The sequence below is a fragment of the Panthera uncia genome, chromosome E1 (assembly GCF_023721935.1).
Source record: "Panthera uncia isolate 11264 chromosome E1, Puncia_PCG_1.0, whole genome shotgun sequence".
Taxonomy (NCBI): Eukaryota; Metazoa; Chordata; class Mammalia; order Carnivora; family Felidae; genus Panthera; species Panthera uncia.
The window spans coordinates 34,130,698-34,146,926 of record NC_064814.1 but is presented as its reverse complement, the minus strand read 5'-3'; the positions used below and the strand labels follow the sequence as shown (position 1 = coordinate 34,146,926).

At 35.7% G+C, this 16,229-nt stretch overlaps 1 protein-coding gene and 1 pseudogene across 10 annotated transcripts in view; one reads left to right on the top strand and one right to left on the bottom strand.

Moving 5' to 3' along the window:
* The window catches only part of BCAS3 (BCAS3 microtubule associated cell migration factor), a 611,080-nt gene that overhangs the window by 148,149 nt on the left and 446,702 nt on the right, over positions 1–16,229 (top strand). For all 10 annotated transcript variants that reach the window (XM_049637825.1, XM_049637821.1, XM_049637826.1 and 7 more), the window contains one exon: positions 912–988. In XM_049637825.1, the coding sequence (XP_049493782.1) occupies positions 912–988 (77 nt within the window). The remainder of the gene's footprint in view (positions 1–911; positions 989–16,229) is intronic.
* LOC125927609 (60S ribosomal protein L32-like) lies at positions 12,422–15,530 on the bottom strand (annotated as a pseudogene).

The following is a 16,229-nucleotide window of genomic DNA, read 5'->3' as shown; positions in this document are numbered from 1 at the left end:
AAAGGTGCCCTCCTCAATACCCATCACCCACCCTGCCCTCCCTCCCACCCCCCATCAACCCTCAGTTTAATGAACAAGATTATTAAAGCATGCATGTTGAAGACAACACTTTTCTTTTTTCCCGCTCACCATTAACATCTGTTACTCAGGCTTACCTCCCCCAAATTTGGAAAAATACACTGAGTATGTTAAATATTTAACAATTGTAATCTTTAATTATTAAAATGACTTTGAAATTTGTATCTTTACATTAATGCTATGCAAGGAGAAGTATTCTAAAACATAATTTATAAAATAACTTCATTTTGGACGTATTTTAGGAATTTTGATTATGAAAAAATTTTATAACTGAATTATGTTCCTAATTATTTGCACATCTTGGGCTTTGGGAGATAGTTCATACAGATTCTGATTAAATTTTAATATATTGAATCAATCAGAAATGGCTCATTTATACTGAATAACAGTTGTCTGAGTTTGCTTTCTTTCTTTTGCTCTTGTGTTGGGAAATTCAGCAATCATTTTAAGTGACAGGTTACATAAATCCATTTTATGTTTAATTTCATGACTTTGAGCAGCACTGGAAAACACTTTTAGTAAATAGCCAGCAGTTTATTGATTTCATACATTCCTAATGAAGATAGATTTATTTGATTAATAATGAATGAAAATAAAATTTTATTCAGAGAAAAATAATTTTTTAAGCTATAATTTGTTCTGTCACTTTTCTTCTAATCATGTTTTTCTTGATTACTATAAGGATTTTGTGGTTCTGTTTTTATATTTTAACAGGCAGAGGTTTCTTGCCAAAATTGCATTGGTAGATACTTATTTAAATCTAATGATTTATCTTATTTATAATTTAATTTACAGAATTTCACATTCACATTTTTTTCCCCCTCTAATTTTAGGATCCTCGTTGTAGTCTTGCAGGAGAAAATTGCTGCCTTTGATAGCTGTACTTTCACAAAAAAATTTTTTGTCACAAGTATGTATCAAATTGATTTCTTATACATTTGAGTTTATACTATTTGATAGAATCAGCAAACTTATTGTAATCATAACATCAGTGTTTCGTGGTTATTCAATTATTATGATATTCCAGTGTTTCTATGGATCTCTTACTACTGTAATTTTATGGTCTATCTTTACAACCCACAGCACATTTTCTATCTGTTATTGAGGACACCTTGTACTGTATTGCCTCAATTTCTCCTTAGTCTCCTTGAGTAATTGTGATTAATTTAGGTTCATGTAGCTATCTATGTTATACTTTCAAAGCCTGTGTTAAATTACTTAATTAACATAACATACTTGAAGAGATATCTGGGTTATTGCAACTGAGGGATTTGAAACTTAGAGAAATGTTTCAGTCTCTTTCTGTGTCTCCCTCCTTCTTATTCCATCTCCCATGACTTCTAGTACTGTTTGAAAGTGCAAAAATAAGCATAGAATCTGGAGCCATACACGCACTCACTGAGTGGTCGACTGATTTTTTTTTTAAGGCTTATTTATTTATTTTGAGAGAGAGAGAGAGAGAGAGAGAGAGCATCCACACACACATGTGTGGGGGAGAGAGAGGGAGAGAGACAATCCCAAGCAAGCTCCATGCTGTCAGCTTAGAGCCTGATACAGGGCTTAAACTCATGAACTGTGAGATCAGGACCTGAGCCAAAATCAAGAGTCAGATGCTTAACTGACTGAGCCACTCAGGCACCCCTGACTGATTTTTAGTTTTTTTTGAAAGGCATTGGTTCATGCAGTTGTGGGGGCTGGCAAGTCCAGGATTTGTAGGGCAGGCCAGCAAGGTGGAGATTCCAGTAGGAACTGAGTCCAAAGGAAGTCTGGAGTTAGAATTTTTTTTTACTATACTTCTAGTAAAATAGTAGTTTTCATTCTTATCTTCTATATTTTAACTTCTATAACTCACCATCAAAACTATATGTGTTTTTTCCAAAGAGTATAATTATGCATATGCTGCAGAAATAGTTTTGTTGGAACAGATCCCAGGTTTGTTATAACTAGGGAATCCAAATCATATTGCTGTAGCTCTTGAAGTATCACGGTTATTTACATACTTATTCATTAGGTTTATCAAATATCTGCTATGTATTAAGCACTGGGTAGTAGACATTATCCTTTCTGATAAGAACTCATGTTCTTGAGATAACTAGTACATTATAATTTATATGGAATCGCATGTATTATATATGATATATAACACATAAGGTAATAACTCATAATGCATGGTTTATAATTTTGTAGACTAGGAAGGAGAATTATGACAACTTGTCTTTGGCTTGCAATCATCTCTCAGAGATCCACAAAGATAATAATGGAGATCATGTTACTGGGATATTTTTTGTTTTATCACAAGGCCTAATGTGTACCGTTCATATCTTTGGCCCCTGGGACATTGATTAGCACAGTGTAGGCTCTCATTAAATATTTCTTGAATGAATGAGTACATTAATCCAGCTATCAGTGATTTTATGGTGATCAGAAATGTATTTATATTTTAATAATTATTAAATGTAGATCATTAGGCAGGATTTTATATTGTTACATTTATATGTAAAAAAATTAAAAAGTTTTTGAGGAACATGTATATTTGTTAATAACATCTTCATTCATAAATGTATTATATAGGTAATCTGGGAAACTTTGGATATTACATGGCCTGTTTTAGCTTAATGTTTCTTATACAGGTCTTATGCATTAATCTATTACATTATATTTGTATTACTCATTATTACAATTAAAACAATAGAGAAATAGAACATATCTGAGGAGCCATGTCTGAATCTATCCATTACTTCCATGGGTGTGGGCTACAGAGCAGTGAATCAGGACAATGTGAACACTTCAGTCAGATTCAGATACCAGGTTTTTTTGAGCATTTATGTTACATTTTATCAGTGGTCTTCTGCCCTTCATAATTAATCAAAGATATGTGTGGCCTGACTTCTGCAAAGTCCGATATCTCTGTTGTGACTCCATATCTTTTTTTATATATTTTTTTAATGTTTACTTAGAGAGAGAGAGAGAGCGAGAGAGCGTGACAGAGCATGAGCAGAGAGGGGCAGAGATAGGGGGAGACACAGAATCTGAGCAGGCTCCAGGCTCTGAGCTGTCAGCACAGAGCCCGACGCGGGGCTCGAACTCACAAACCGTGAGATCATGACCTGAGCCAAAGGCGGTCACTCAACCAACTGAGCCACCCGGGCACCCCTGTTGTGACTCCATATTAATTTTACACTTAGAATCTCTATTTTTTATTAGCTAATTTTACCTTTTAAAATCAGTTCAGGAGAATAGAACTACTTTCTTTTTTCTTTTTAAAAAATAAAGGTAGCCTACTTTTGCTGTCTCAGCTGAGTGTTAAATTGGGGGGAAAAATCCCAAATCATTATTTGTTAAGATAGTTTATTTAAATAACAATGTATGTTTTGAAATTTAAACCTTATTTAAACATTAGGCTCTACTGGACTGTGTATGTTGAAAGTAATATTGTACTTACCAATAGATCTAAGTTTCTTTCTTTGTAATAAGTGTTGGTAAAACTTCAGTTGTCACAGTGACTAAAGAGAAGTTAATAAATATAAATGATTTAATAATAGAGATATTTACTTTATAGAGCATATTTATTTATAGTTTTTTTAGTAAATAAGTAAAAAATACAGATTTTCAGTAATTAATTACCCAGTATAGAATTTTAAAAGAAAAATTAAACTTTATTATAAAGGAACAACTTAAAAGCGTTGGTGTACAATATAGTAATTCAGCAATTCTACACTTGATCTTAGCCAAAAGGCCAAGAAGTGATAGTAATTCAACAATTCTACACATTACTCAGTGCTCGTCATGATATGTGCGCTCTTAATCCCCTTCACCTATTTCACTCATCTTCCCCCTTCCCCTGGTTTGTATTCTGTATTATAGACTCTGTGTTTTTTTGTCTCTCTTCTTTGATCACTTATTTTGTTTCTGAAGTTCCACATATGAGCGAAATCATATGATATTTGTTTTTCTCTGATGTATTTCACTTGGCATAAAATCATTAGACTTATGTATTGAACTTATAATTAGATTTGAAGGACACAAGCTTTGTAATATTTTTGATACACTGGAATAAGAATAGGCCTTCCAGAGTACTCTGAAGGGAGAGGGGCAGAGAGAGATGGAGACACAGAATCAGAATCAGGTTCCAGGCTCTGAGCTGTCAGCATAGCCCCATGAGGGGCTTGAATTCATGAGCCACGAGATCATGACCTGAGCCAAAGCCGGACACTCAACTGACTGAGCCACCCAGGCGCTCCATTAGTGTTCATTCTTCCTTGAAATTATGAAGTTCTTGTTGAAAGAAGATGAATTTTTAGTTACGTTAAAATGGTTAAATGTGTTTTTGATTTTTAATAATTTTGCTTATTTGATAGACATTTAGTATATATATGGTGAAAATATTGTGTTTTATTAAATTAATAATGCCGCAGAAATACTATTTCATCTCCTATGAATGCCATTGAAACATTTTTAAAAGAATTTCAGTAAGTACATACTGTTATTTAAATAAAGTCATGGTATAATGAACCACCATGTACTTATCATCTAGTTTCAAGAATTATCAGTTCATGGGTAGTCTGTTTTATTTATACCTTTCCGCTAATTATTTTGAAGCATATCCTGGACATTATTTAATTTCATCAGTACATATTCTATTATGTATATCTAAATGATAAGAACTTACAAAATTATATTTTTGATACACTAAATGACCATATATAATATGCCATCTAAACTGAGGTCTTTTTATTTGAACAAATGCTGTACTTGATTTAATTCTTGTCAAGTCTGGTTAACAGGTATACTAGAAATGTCCTGGGCCAACAGGGACATGTATCTTACATATTTCCTACCATCTCAGCTTCCAAGGTTTTTAACATAGAAAAACCTTCTTAGCAATATCCAATATCCTTGTCAACTCTTTATTTCTACAACTCATTTTCATGCTGCTGATGCTACATTTATTTTGAACCCCACTCATTATTCTCATTTCTTTGCAGATATACTGTTGCTTTATTTTCCTGCCTCAATTGGCCTTCCCAGAATGTATTAAGCCTATATATCTTTCCAGGCCCTGTATCTGTTTTAGTTCTTATGTGAACTATTTCCTGACACCTTTAGTTTAAAGCAACCTTGCCTTCTTTTAAGTCCCCAAAGATAACAATTCCCAAAGTCTGTTGGCAGAACACTAGACCTTCAACATGTGCAAATCAGAATGCCCTGGTCAAATATACTCAGGAAATGCTGTCTCCTATTGGAGAATGGTAATGGTGATTAACATTTTTATTCTGCTTAAATTTATTTACTGCATTTCTTTTTTTTAAAGAAAAAAATTTTTTTAACATTTATTTTTGAGAGACAGAGTGAGACAGAGCACGAGTCGGGGAGGGGCAGAGAGAGAGAGGGGAGACACAGAATCCAAAGCAGGCTCCAGGCTCCTAGCTGTCAGCATAGAGCCTGACGTGGGGCTCAAACTCACAGGCCACAAGATCATGACCTGAGCCAAAGTCGGACGCTTAACCGACTGAGCCACCCAGGCACCCCACAGGTCATGATCTCATAGTTATGAATTTGAGCCCCGTGTCAGTCTCTATGTTGGGCATGGAGCCTGCTTAAGATTCTCTCTCCCCCCTCTTCCTCTACATTGCTCATGCTCTCTCTTTCTTTCTCAACACCCCCCCCCCAAAAAAACAAAAAAAACACCCAAAAAAACCAAAAAAAAAAAAACAAACCCCAACTCAGTTTGTTAAAGATGAAAAACCTTTATCACAGCTATTTTCTGGTTTCAAAGCATCAGTGGCCCTTTACCAAGATGTTTAGTTAACCAATATAGTTTAGAATGTAGTACAGCTCTGTTACAGGTCATCAGATAAGGAAAAAATTATTAATATAAGATCAGTACTGACCTCATGGAGGAGGTCTGAGGTGGAAATTAATAATTTTTGGTGAATATTTAAAGAAATGAATATATGAATGCATATATGAATGAAGATTCTCCTACATATTGTGTTGGAGTAAATCCAGAAATTTTCTTGAAATACGAGTTTATTTGAAAAATGTATGTTTGTAGTCATCAGCTCTTGAGTATCTCTCCTGTACATGGAGTGTTTCCCCTTTTGAGAATAGGAAGATCTGTTTTATGAGCCTTTAGCAAGTACAAACTATCAGTGAAGTTAAAGATGAATGGGAGACTGAATCATTATTACTCTTTCTTAATGCTTTTGTTTTTTCTTTTTTAGTCGATATCCTTTGGGACCTTTGCCATGTAGTCCTAAATGCTTCCTTCTGCATTGCTGGACCCACCGAGTAGTTGAAATAAGTGTTATTGAAGTGTTAGTTTCTCTTGTATTCTGTGAATTGTGCATGATAAGAAGAAGAGATCTGAAGGGATCGGCAGTGTATATAGTATTGGAGTCAGGTGCCTTATAAGTGACATACAGCTTTATAAGTAAGTCTTGGTCAAGTGGCTGGAGGCCCCAAGAAGTGAGTTTTTAGTAATACCTGATCTATTTGGATTATTACTTATTCTCTCAGTGTAGTGTTTGTAAAATAGCTCTCATGATATCGGGATGCCATAAAGTCTATTTAATGTGAAGGTCATTAAATCTGAAAGGTATGTTACTAAAAAATATTGAAAACTGGGGTAGTATAAAAGTACACCTGTCATTTCTGGGGATAAAAAAATGGAAATAAGTGTAATAAACTGTGCTTTAAAGCCCAGTGATGTCTTTTGAGGACAGATGTTTAGTATAGTTGTTAGAAGGCAGGATAGTGCATAACCTTGGGAGAATAGGACTGGAGGGTATATGACATTGGGCTTTTGGGATTCTATAAAGTTTTGGGGTTTTTGTTTATTTTGTTTCAGGTACTGCATATGCATGTATACGTTCACTTTGTTGATTTGGGAACATGTGTATATATACATATTGTACTGAAATATATAGTTTACATAGAAAAAAGAGTTGAGAAAGCATCAACAGCAATGACAACAACAAAAGTTTGTGATTTTCTGAATACTATCCATTGTAGCATTTCACAAGTCTTCCCAACCCCTTCATCTATGAATACTCTGACCAATAGTGGTAACACACCGCATTTCATACTTCTGTGGAGAAGTATCTCATGGTTAGTTACATATTATTTTACTTGACTTGAAAACCCTAGAGATTGGATTTGTGTGAATGATGTAGGGTCGGTAAGATTGATAATGTTTGTCAAATATTTGTATGAAGGAATGTAGCTTCTTGTCTCTGAAATGCTGCTTCACCTAAAGTGATTTATATCAACATGTTGAACAAAATTCAGCATAACCTAATATTTAAGATCAAGGAACAAGCGAGCCATTTCCTAACTTGATAGAAGCTTTTTTTTCTTTAATTACTGCCATCTTCCTACTATTCTTTTATACAGACTGAAACTTTTAGCAGGTGAAACGAGTCATGTTTATATTTGTTTCTCTAAATTTGGGTTATCCCATGAGTATAAGCCATCCTGCCTGGGACACTGAAAAGATGCAGCTGAGCCAGGCGGCATACTGAAAATAGCATTCATTGTAGTCCATTTGCCTGTGCCACATAGTATTTCTCCAGTGATTGGTTTCTAGTTCTTGAAGAATTAGGACCAGAGTCCACATAGAATGACATATTCTCTGCTTAATGATAATGTTTTCATCATGCAAGCATTTGATTTCTAAAGTAGTTTGAAAAGCTCTTGTATAATACGATTGTGAGTGCCTCAGTTATATATGAATACAATGATGGGACTGTAAAATAAGTAGAGACACCTGTGTCCATCAGAGAAGGCATCATGGGAATTTGTGACAGAGGGTGGAAGGATCAGGTAAAGAGAGCTGATAGAGAACTAGAAAGGGAATGCAGCCAATATAATGAGAAAGGAGACACCTTTGTATTTGCCTGTATAGAAACCGTGGCCTTGAGCAGCTGTCTGGTGTGGAAATTCAAAACCCATGTATGATTAAGAAAACAAAAGACAAGGACTGATAGATGTCATTAGCAGTCATTTCCAGTGTGCTTAAATTGAAAGTTAGATATGAAGTCTCTGGAGAGACCAGAGGATTGTGTAATAAGTAACTCTTTTCAGTGGCCTCTGTATTTACTTTGGGGAGGAAAATTTATTCCTTATAATCCTAATGTTATTTCTTAGTGTTACTATGTGTATTTTTGATTTATGTTAATGATGAATTAACAAATACAAGGAATGAATTTAAAGGATCTTAAAAATGTAGGATTATTTTTAGTTTTGGAAAGAAGAAGCTTCCTTTTTATGTTTAGAAGCAAATTTGTAACATTTATTAGGAGAGATGGGCAGGTTAATGTGAGCTCTAAGCTCAGGACAAGTTAAAAGTCAAATCTATCCCTCTTCTTTCAGGTTCCCATCTCTATACTGCCATGATGTTTTCACAGCCTGGGCAGTTGCCCAGTACAAAGTGGACACTCAATGGATATGTGTGCAGTAAACTAACTTGTGACTTTCCTATCCTCTCCACATAATTCCCACACATTTAACCCCACAATGGCAATACTCTTAAATTCATGATACATTTATATACATGAAAAATAAAGCAAAAATAAGTCAGAAAGCTAATGGAACTTTAAGAAGGTCATTAATCAGGGGTGCCTGGGTGGCTTAGTCGGTTGAGCGTCTGACTTTGGCTCAGGTCATGATCTCACAGCTTGTGGGTTCAGGCCCCGTGTCGGGCTCTGTGCTGTCTCCCTCTCTCTCTCTCTCTCTCTCTCTCTGCCCCTCCCCCACTCATGCTCTGTCTCTCTCTCTCTCAAAAATAAATAAATGTTAAAAAACAAAGAGGGTCATTAATCAGTTATAAGAAAGTCAAATTAATCTCTTAAAGTGGTGTTTAATATTTTATGTGCTTATATGTCTTTTTCAGAGGGTGTTGAGAGTTTTTTTCTGGACTTCATAGAATATGGGGTCTTTTGTGACTGTTTTTGTTTTTTTTTTTATTGAACATAGATAATCATAGTTCATCCATGTTGTAGGATGTCAGTTCTTTTAAAAGGTTTTTTTTTATATTTATTTTTTTAGAGCAGGTTCTTAAAAAAATTTTATTTATTTATTTTTTTGAGAAAGAGCATGTGTGCAAGCTAAACAGAGGGAGAGGGAGATAGAATCTCAAGCAGACTCCACACTAGGGAGAGCCCAGTGCAGAGTTCGCTCTTAACAAACTATGAGATCATGACCTGAGCCAAAATCAAGGGTTGGATGCTTACCCAATTGAGCCACCCGGGTGTCCCAAGAGCAGTTTTAAGTCTACAGCAAGACTGAACAGAAGATACAAAGATTTCACTGTCCCTATACATGCATAGTGTCCCCCATTTTCTTTCTTTTTTTTTTTTTTTTTTTTGGGACAGAGAGAGACAGAGCATGAACGGGGGAGGGGCAGAGAGAGAGGGAGACACAGAATCGGAAACAGGCTCCAGGCTCCGAGCCATCAGCCCAGAGCCTGACGCGGGGCTCGAACTCACGGACCGCGAGATCGTGACCTGGCTGAAGTCGGATGCTTAACCGACTGCGCCACCCAGGCGCCCCTGTCCCCCATTTTCAATGTTACTTATCAGAGTGGTACATTTGCTACATTGACACATCATTATCAACTGGAGTTTGTAGTTTACCTTAGGGTTCAGTCTTGGTTTTGTACATTCTGTGGGTTTGGATAAATGTATAATGACATATATCCATCATTGTAATATCATACAGAGTATTTTCGCTGCCCTAAAAATCCTCTGCTCTGCCTGTTCATCCCTGCCCTTCCCCCCACCCCCCCAGCAACCACAGATCTTTTTGTTATCTCCATGGTTTTGCATTTCCTAGAATGTCATATAGTTGGAATTGCATAGTACATAACCTTCTCAGATTGACTTTTTCTGTTTGGTAATACGATTCAAGTTTCTGCCATGTTCTGCCTGACTTCAAGATTTACTATCAAGCTACAGTAATCAAGACAGTGTGACAGTGGCAAAGGAATATACAAATAGATGAGTGGAACAGAATAGAGAGCCCAGAGATAGATCTTTGACAAAGGAGCAAGGGTAGTACAATGGAGCAAAGATAGTTTCTTCAACAAATGGTGCTAGAACAACTGTACATTCACATGTGAAAAACTGAAGCTAGACACAGTCCATACAGCCTTTGTAAAACTTAACTCAAAATGGATCACAGACCTAAATGTAACACACAAAAGTATAAAATTTGTAGAAGATAACATAGAGAAAACCTAGATGACCTTGAGTATGGTGATGACTTTTTAGATATACCACCAAAGGCACAATTCATGAAAGAAATAGTTGATAAGATGGAATTCATTAAAATGAAATGCTTATGCTCTGCAAAAGACAGCATCAAAAGAATGAGAAGGCAAGCCACAGACTAAGAGAAGGTTTTTGTAAAAGACACATCTAATAAAGGACTGTTATTCAAAATATACAAAGAATGCTTAAAACTCAACAAGAAGAAGCAACTGAATTAAAAAATGTGTCAAAAGCCTCAACAGACACCTCACCAAAGAAGATACACAGATAGCAAATAATCATATGAAAAGATGCTCCACATCATGTTTCCAGAGAAAGTAAAATTAAAACGAGATACTATCACACACCTATTAGACTGACTAAAATCTAGAACACTGACAATGAACACCAAGTGCTGACAAAGATGTGGAGTAATGGAAATGCTCATACATTGCTGGTGGGAATGTAGAGTGATATAGCCACTTTGGAGGATGAGTTGGCAGTTTCTTACAAAACTACACATATTCTTACCATACAATCTAGCAATCACACTCCTTGGTATTTACCCAAAGGAGTTTGAAACTGACGTCCACTTACAAAACTTGCACAGTTGTTTATGGCAGCTTGATTCACACTGCAAGCAAGATGTTCTCAGTGGGTGGATGGAAAAATAAGCTGTGGGATTTCCAGACAACGGGATGTTATTCTTCATTTCTTTTTATTGCTGAATAATACTTAATTGTGTGGATAATACCATATTTATATATTTATCAGGTGATGGACATTTAGTTTGTTTCCATTTTGGGGCTATTATGAATAATATTTTCATGAATGAAAGGTTTTTGTGGGGACATACACAGTTGACCCTTGAACAACATGGGGGCTAGGGGTGCCAAATGCACACACAGTTGAAAATCCACGTATAACTTTTGACTCTCCCAAAACTTGGCCTACTGTTAATCAGAAGCTTTATCAATGACATAAGCAGTCAATTCATACATATTTTGTATGTTATATGTATTATATACTATGTTCTTACAGTCAAAGTAAATAAAATGTTAGTATGAAAATCATCAGGAAGAGAAAATACATCTACAGTAGTGTTCTGTAAAAAATCTGCGTAGAAGTAGACCTGTGTAGTTTAAACTCATGTTGTTTAAGGGTCAACTGTATTTTCAGTTATCTTGGATATAAGTATTTGTGTGGACATGTGTTTTCATTTCTCGAGTATGCAATGAGGAGTTGAATTGCTGAGTCATACGGTAATTCTATCCTTAACTGCTTGAAGAGCTGCCAGGCAGAGTGACTGCACCAGGTTACATTCCCACCTTCAGTGTATGAATGTTCCAATTTCTTCATATTCTCACCAGTGATTGTTACTACCTTTCTTTGATTATAGCCATATTATTAATATCTCATGAAATGCTATCAGATTGTACTTTAGATTTGTGTTTCCCTGATGGCTAATGATGTTGAGCATCTTTTCATGTGTTCATTCACCAACATATATCTTCTTTGTCAAAATTTATGAGTTATTTGTGTTTTCTTTATCAAGTTGTTACAGTTCTGTTTATATTCTGGATACAAGTCAGTTAGACATATGTTTTGTAAAACTTCCATTCTGAGTTTGTTTTCTTTCTTAGTGATGTCTTTTGAAGCACAAATGTTTTAGTTTTGATGAAGTCCAATTTTTCTATTTTTTTCTTTAAATTTTTTTTATAAATGTTTATTTTTGAGAGACAGGGAGTGCACAAGCAGGGAAGAGGCTGAGAGAGAGGGAGACACAGAATCTGAAGCAGGCTCCAGGCCCTGAGCTGTCAGCACAGAGCCCAGTGCAGGACTCGATCTCATGAACTGTAAGATCATGATCTAAGTCGAAGTCAGATGCTTAACCAACTGAGCCACCCAGGCGCCCTACTTATTTTTTTCTTTTATCACGCATACTTTTGGTGTCATATCTAAGAAAGCATTGCTTAATCTAAGGTTATGAAGATTTACCACTATGTTTTGTTCCAAGAATTTAATAGTTTTAACTTTTTTGGTAGTTTTATGGTTTTATTAACACCAATATGACATGTACAGAAGCTGTTTGTCTATTCATTTTCTTTGCTGTGCAGCCTGGCCTTGGGATTGGTGGCTCTAATGGCCAGCTGGGCTACTCTTTCCATAGTGGCTTTGTGGTTCTTGGAGGAGACACTGTGAGCAATCTCTGCACAGTAAGATTTGTTACACATCAGCAGCACTTTATGACATTGTGGACTAGGAACTTCCAGAAGCTACTGGACAGCATGTGCTTTGTTTTGTTATTGCTCCTGTAACCAGTGTTGGGCATCAAAATCTGGCTCTTGAATCTTCTGCACACCCTGTTGTCAGTGCCTCTGGGTTTACACCGGTTGCACTTAATTTCGACATATCAGTCTGACGGGTGCCGGATGAACTTCTTGGTCCTCTTTTTTATGGTCGTGGACTTCACCAGAGGTCTGAGGGCAGCTAGGAGATGGCTGCCACCCTGCAGGCAGTGCCAAGGAAGAGAGCAGTACTTTTAACTTTTTCATTTAAGTCTTTGATTCATGTCGAGTTAATTTTTGTATGCAGTATGTGTGAGGTCAGGTTTCAGTTTCATTCTTTGGCATGTGGATATGGAGGTGGCCCGTCATCATTTGTTGACAAGACTATTCTTTCCCCATTGACTTGTCTTGCTACCCTTGTTGAGAGTTAATTGACCATAAATGCAGACATCTGTTTTTTTCAAAAAGGTCTGAAATCTTTTGAGTTGTCTTTATCAAGAAAAATAAGGCAGAGTGTTACAGACAGTAGTTAAATCCTTTGTTTTTCAAAATGGGATCAGGTCACCTCCCCATTAGGGATCAACCTTATGGGAGGATGCCATCTAAAATTGTATCAGTCTCCTGTGCCTTTAAAAATATTTCTTTAGTAATGGAGGAATCTTCATTTAATGTGCTATTCTTGGATTTTACCTTTATTTCGATTTGGAAATCTCCGTATTTTTAATATACAGTTCTCTTATTTTATTCACAAACATTGTAAAACATGTTGGAATTAGTCCTAGTATTATAGAGATTGGGTTTCCCCCCCCTTGTTTTCAAAGTTTAGCTGGAGGCAGTGGTTAATTTTTAAAGGAGTCATGCTTATAAAGTTGGGATAGTGCTGAGTGGCTGATGGTCTGGTGATTCCAGCTGTAAAGTGTTTTTTGGAGAACAGAAAAACAATTTGCTTTCATTCTAGTACATGATAATTCTTGAGGTCCACTGAGTTTGTAAAAACATTGACTCAAAAAGTGAAATGAAGAATTGTTAACTACATTTTTCCTTTAGTATCTTCTAGTATTTGGAAAGGAGAGTATACTTATTAAGATCTATTGAGATGAAATTGTTACCTGAATTGAGTGATAGTTAGATTACATTGACTTTAAAGTTCAGGGCATTAGCTACATATAATGTAATGCTGAAGTTCACAAGTATTTATTTCTGTTTTTCATTTGGTTCTTTTTTTCATGACATTTTAAAAGGGGGAAGTTGTCAAAAAATATTTAAAAGGGGGAAATTTTCTTATAGGACATTTTCCAGCTCTGAAAATACCTATGGAATATGTGTTTGAATTAGTTTACTCAATGGGATTATAATAATTAAATCTATGTAGAGACTGCACAACATATGTTAGAGTGTATTGTCTTTGTACTATTTTAGTGGGCCTTGGTCCTTTGTATGTGTCCATAATATGTGGACATATTCAGTGGATATATTACCTAGAGGTCAGTTTTCCCAAAATCCAAAACATCCCAAACACAACCCTTTAAAGCTTGAAAGAAAAAGTTGTGTTTTGTTTTTTTTTAGGATGAGCAAAAATTAGAAACCTCATATTTGATTTGTATTTCATTTGACATATGGATCTTCTCTTAGGGCCATTATCTGCTTTATAAAATCTTTATCTTCTTTAAAAAGGAAAACTCAGGGTACCTGGGTGGCTAAGTCAGTTAAGTGTTCGGCTCTTGATTTTGGCCCAGGTCATGATCTCACGGTTTGTGAGTTCGAGCCCTGCATGAGGCTTCACACTGACAAGTGAGGACCTGCTTGGGATTTTCTCTCTCCCTCTCTCTCTCTCTGCTCCTCCTCTACTGGAGCTCTCTTTCTCTCTCAAAATAAATAAATAAACTTGAACAAATAAATAAAAAGGGAAACTCAAAATAGATGGCATTTGAAGGAGCTCAAATGAAAACTGCTATGTCATGGAAGCAGCAGCAATGTGTGCTTCTTTAGTGCTTGCGAACACAGTGGCACTAGCATTTCAGAATGGTGACTGTTGCTATTCAGAAGGCTTTCTGAGTCAGAAAGCATGTAATACATGTTTACAAAAGATCTATGTTTTTGAAAGATTCCTATTAAAAAAGTGGCTTTAAAATGAAAGATCTGGCTTTTAGGTGAGCACACTATTTGAGTATTTGAAAAGTTTTCTTAATTTGTTCAGATGTATTTATCAAGCTGCATTCAGGTGTTATTCTAGGCAGTGGAGATTCAGCAGTGAATGCAACAGACACAAATTCTTGACCTTACATACCCCCTAATCAAGTGGGAGGAAGATATAAAATAAATTTAAAAATAATAAATATATCACAGAACATATAAATTATTTTTATTATTGAAAGTAAGTCTTAAAGTAGTTTATTGTTCTTTTTCTCATTAATAAGTATGCTTTTGGATAAAAAATTGTCATACATTGATAACTCTATTCCTCTTAGGGTCAGTAACACAGACCAGGACTTCCTGCAGGGTAACACATTGTCAGATGTGCAATTTACAATTCAGGTCATGTTATTTTTTTGCTATTATGGTCATGATTCAGGTAATTTGGCTATTATTTTGCTACAAGAAGAAAAGGGTTTTGTTATAAAATCTTGTTTGTCTCAAGATTGTATAAATTTAGATTCCAAACTGGGACCTAAACTGTGAAATAGAATACCTCAGTTTGATCCTCTGGTGTACATTTTGGAGGAGAACATTTGTAAAAATATTAACCAGATACTTGTGGAATGATAAACTTGAAGTTCTTTAGTTTAGGCTTTTTGTGTTGTCTGATTTTGCAGTTGCCTTTGAGTAGATCTTTTAAAGCTGTTTTGTGACTCAGTGGAATGTTATTTTGTGTAGTTGATGATGAGGGCATTCGACTCAAAGACCTAACTGGCATGGCTAGGAGGGGAGAGGAGAGCCTCTAGGATGACAGACGTCACTTACTTGACTGGGTTGTGGTGTGTTTTGGTTAGTAGTTCAGGAAGACGGCATTGGAGTTTCCATGCATTGATGGTGTCCACTATCACGACTGTATGATTTATTCTTCTTGAGAGGAGGAGCCACAAAGCAATCCTTCCTACTAGTTTGCTATTGGCTGGACTGAAAGCAAGAAGAATGAAGTAGAGTGCTTAATGTAAATACACAAGATTATGCAAATTAGTTTTCCATCATCTTTCCATTGAGGCAATCTTGGTGAATTACGTTGCCTCGCTGGTGCCTTACTTAAGTACTTGCTCTGTTTTTTTCTTCTCACCAGTGTATCATCATTTTCTTTTTAGGTGTTTGTTATCTTTTACCTTTAAATTCATGAACCAATTGTATCCTTTTTCTTTCTTCTCTAAACATTGTTGCTTGACCTAAAAGCATTGTTTCCTTTTAGCTACTCTTTCTTGTTCTAGGAGTAACTGTAAAAAATGCCCAATTTTTGCTAAAAGTTATTACCAGTTGTTCCCAGATTTGTTTCTTATTGGAATGGTGCCAAAACCAAAAGGAAACTGTAGAGGGGGAAAAAGAAAGAACTTCACTCAGCTATTAAAATAATGACCAGTTTTATGGGAATTTTATGTGAGACTGGAGAAAATAAAACCATTTGGTT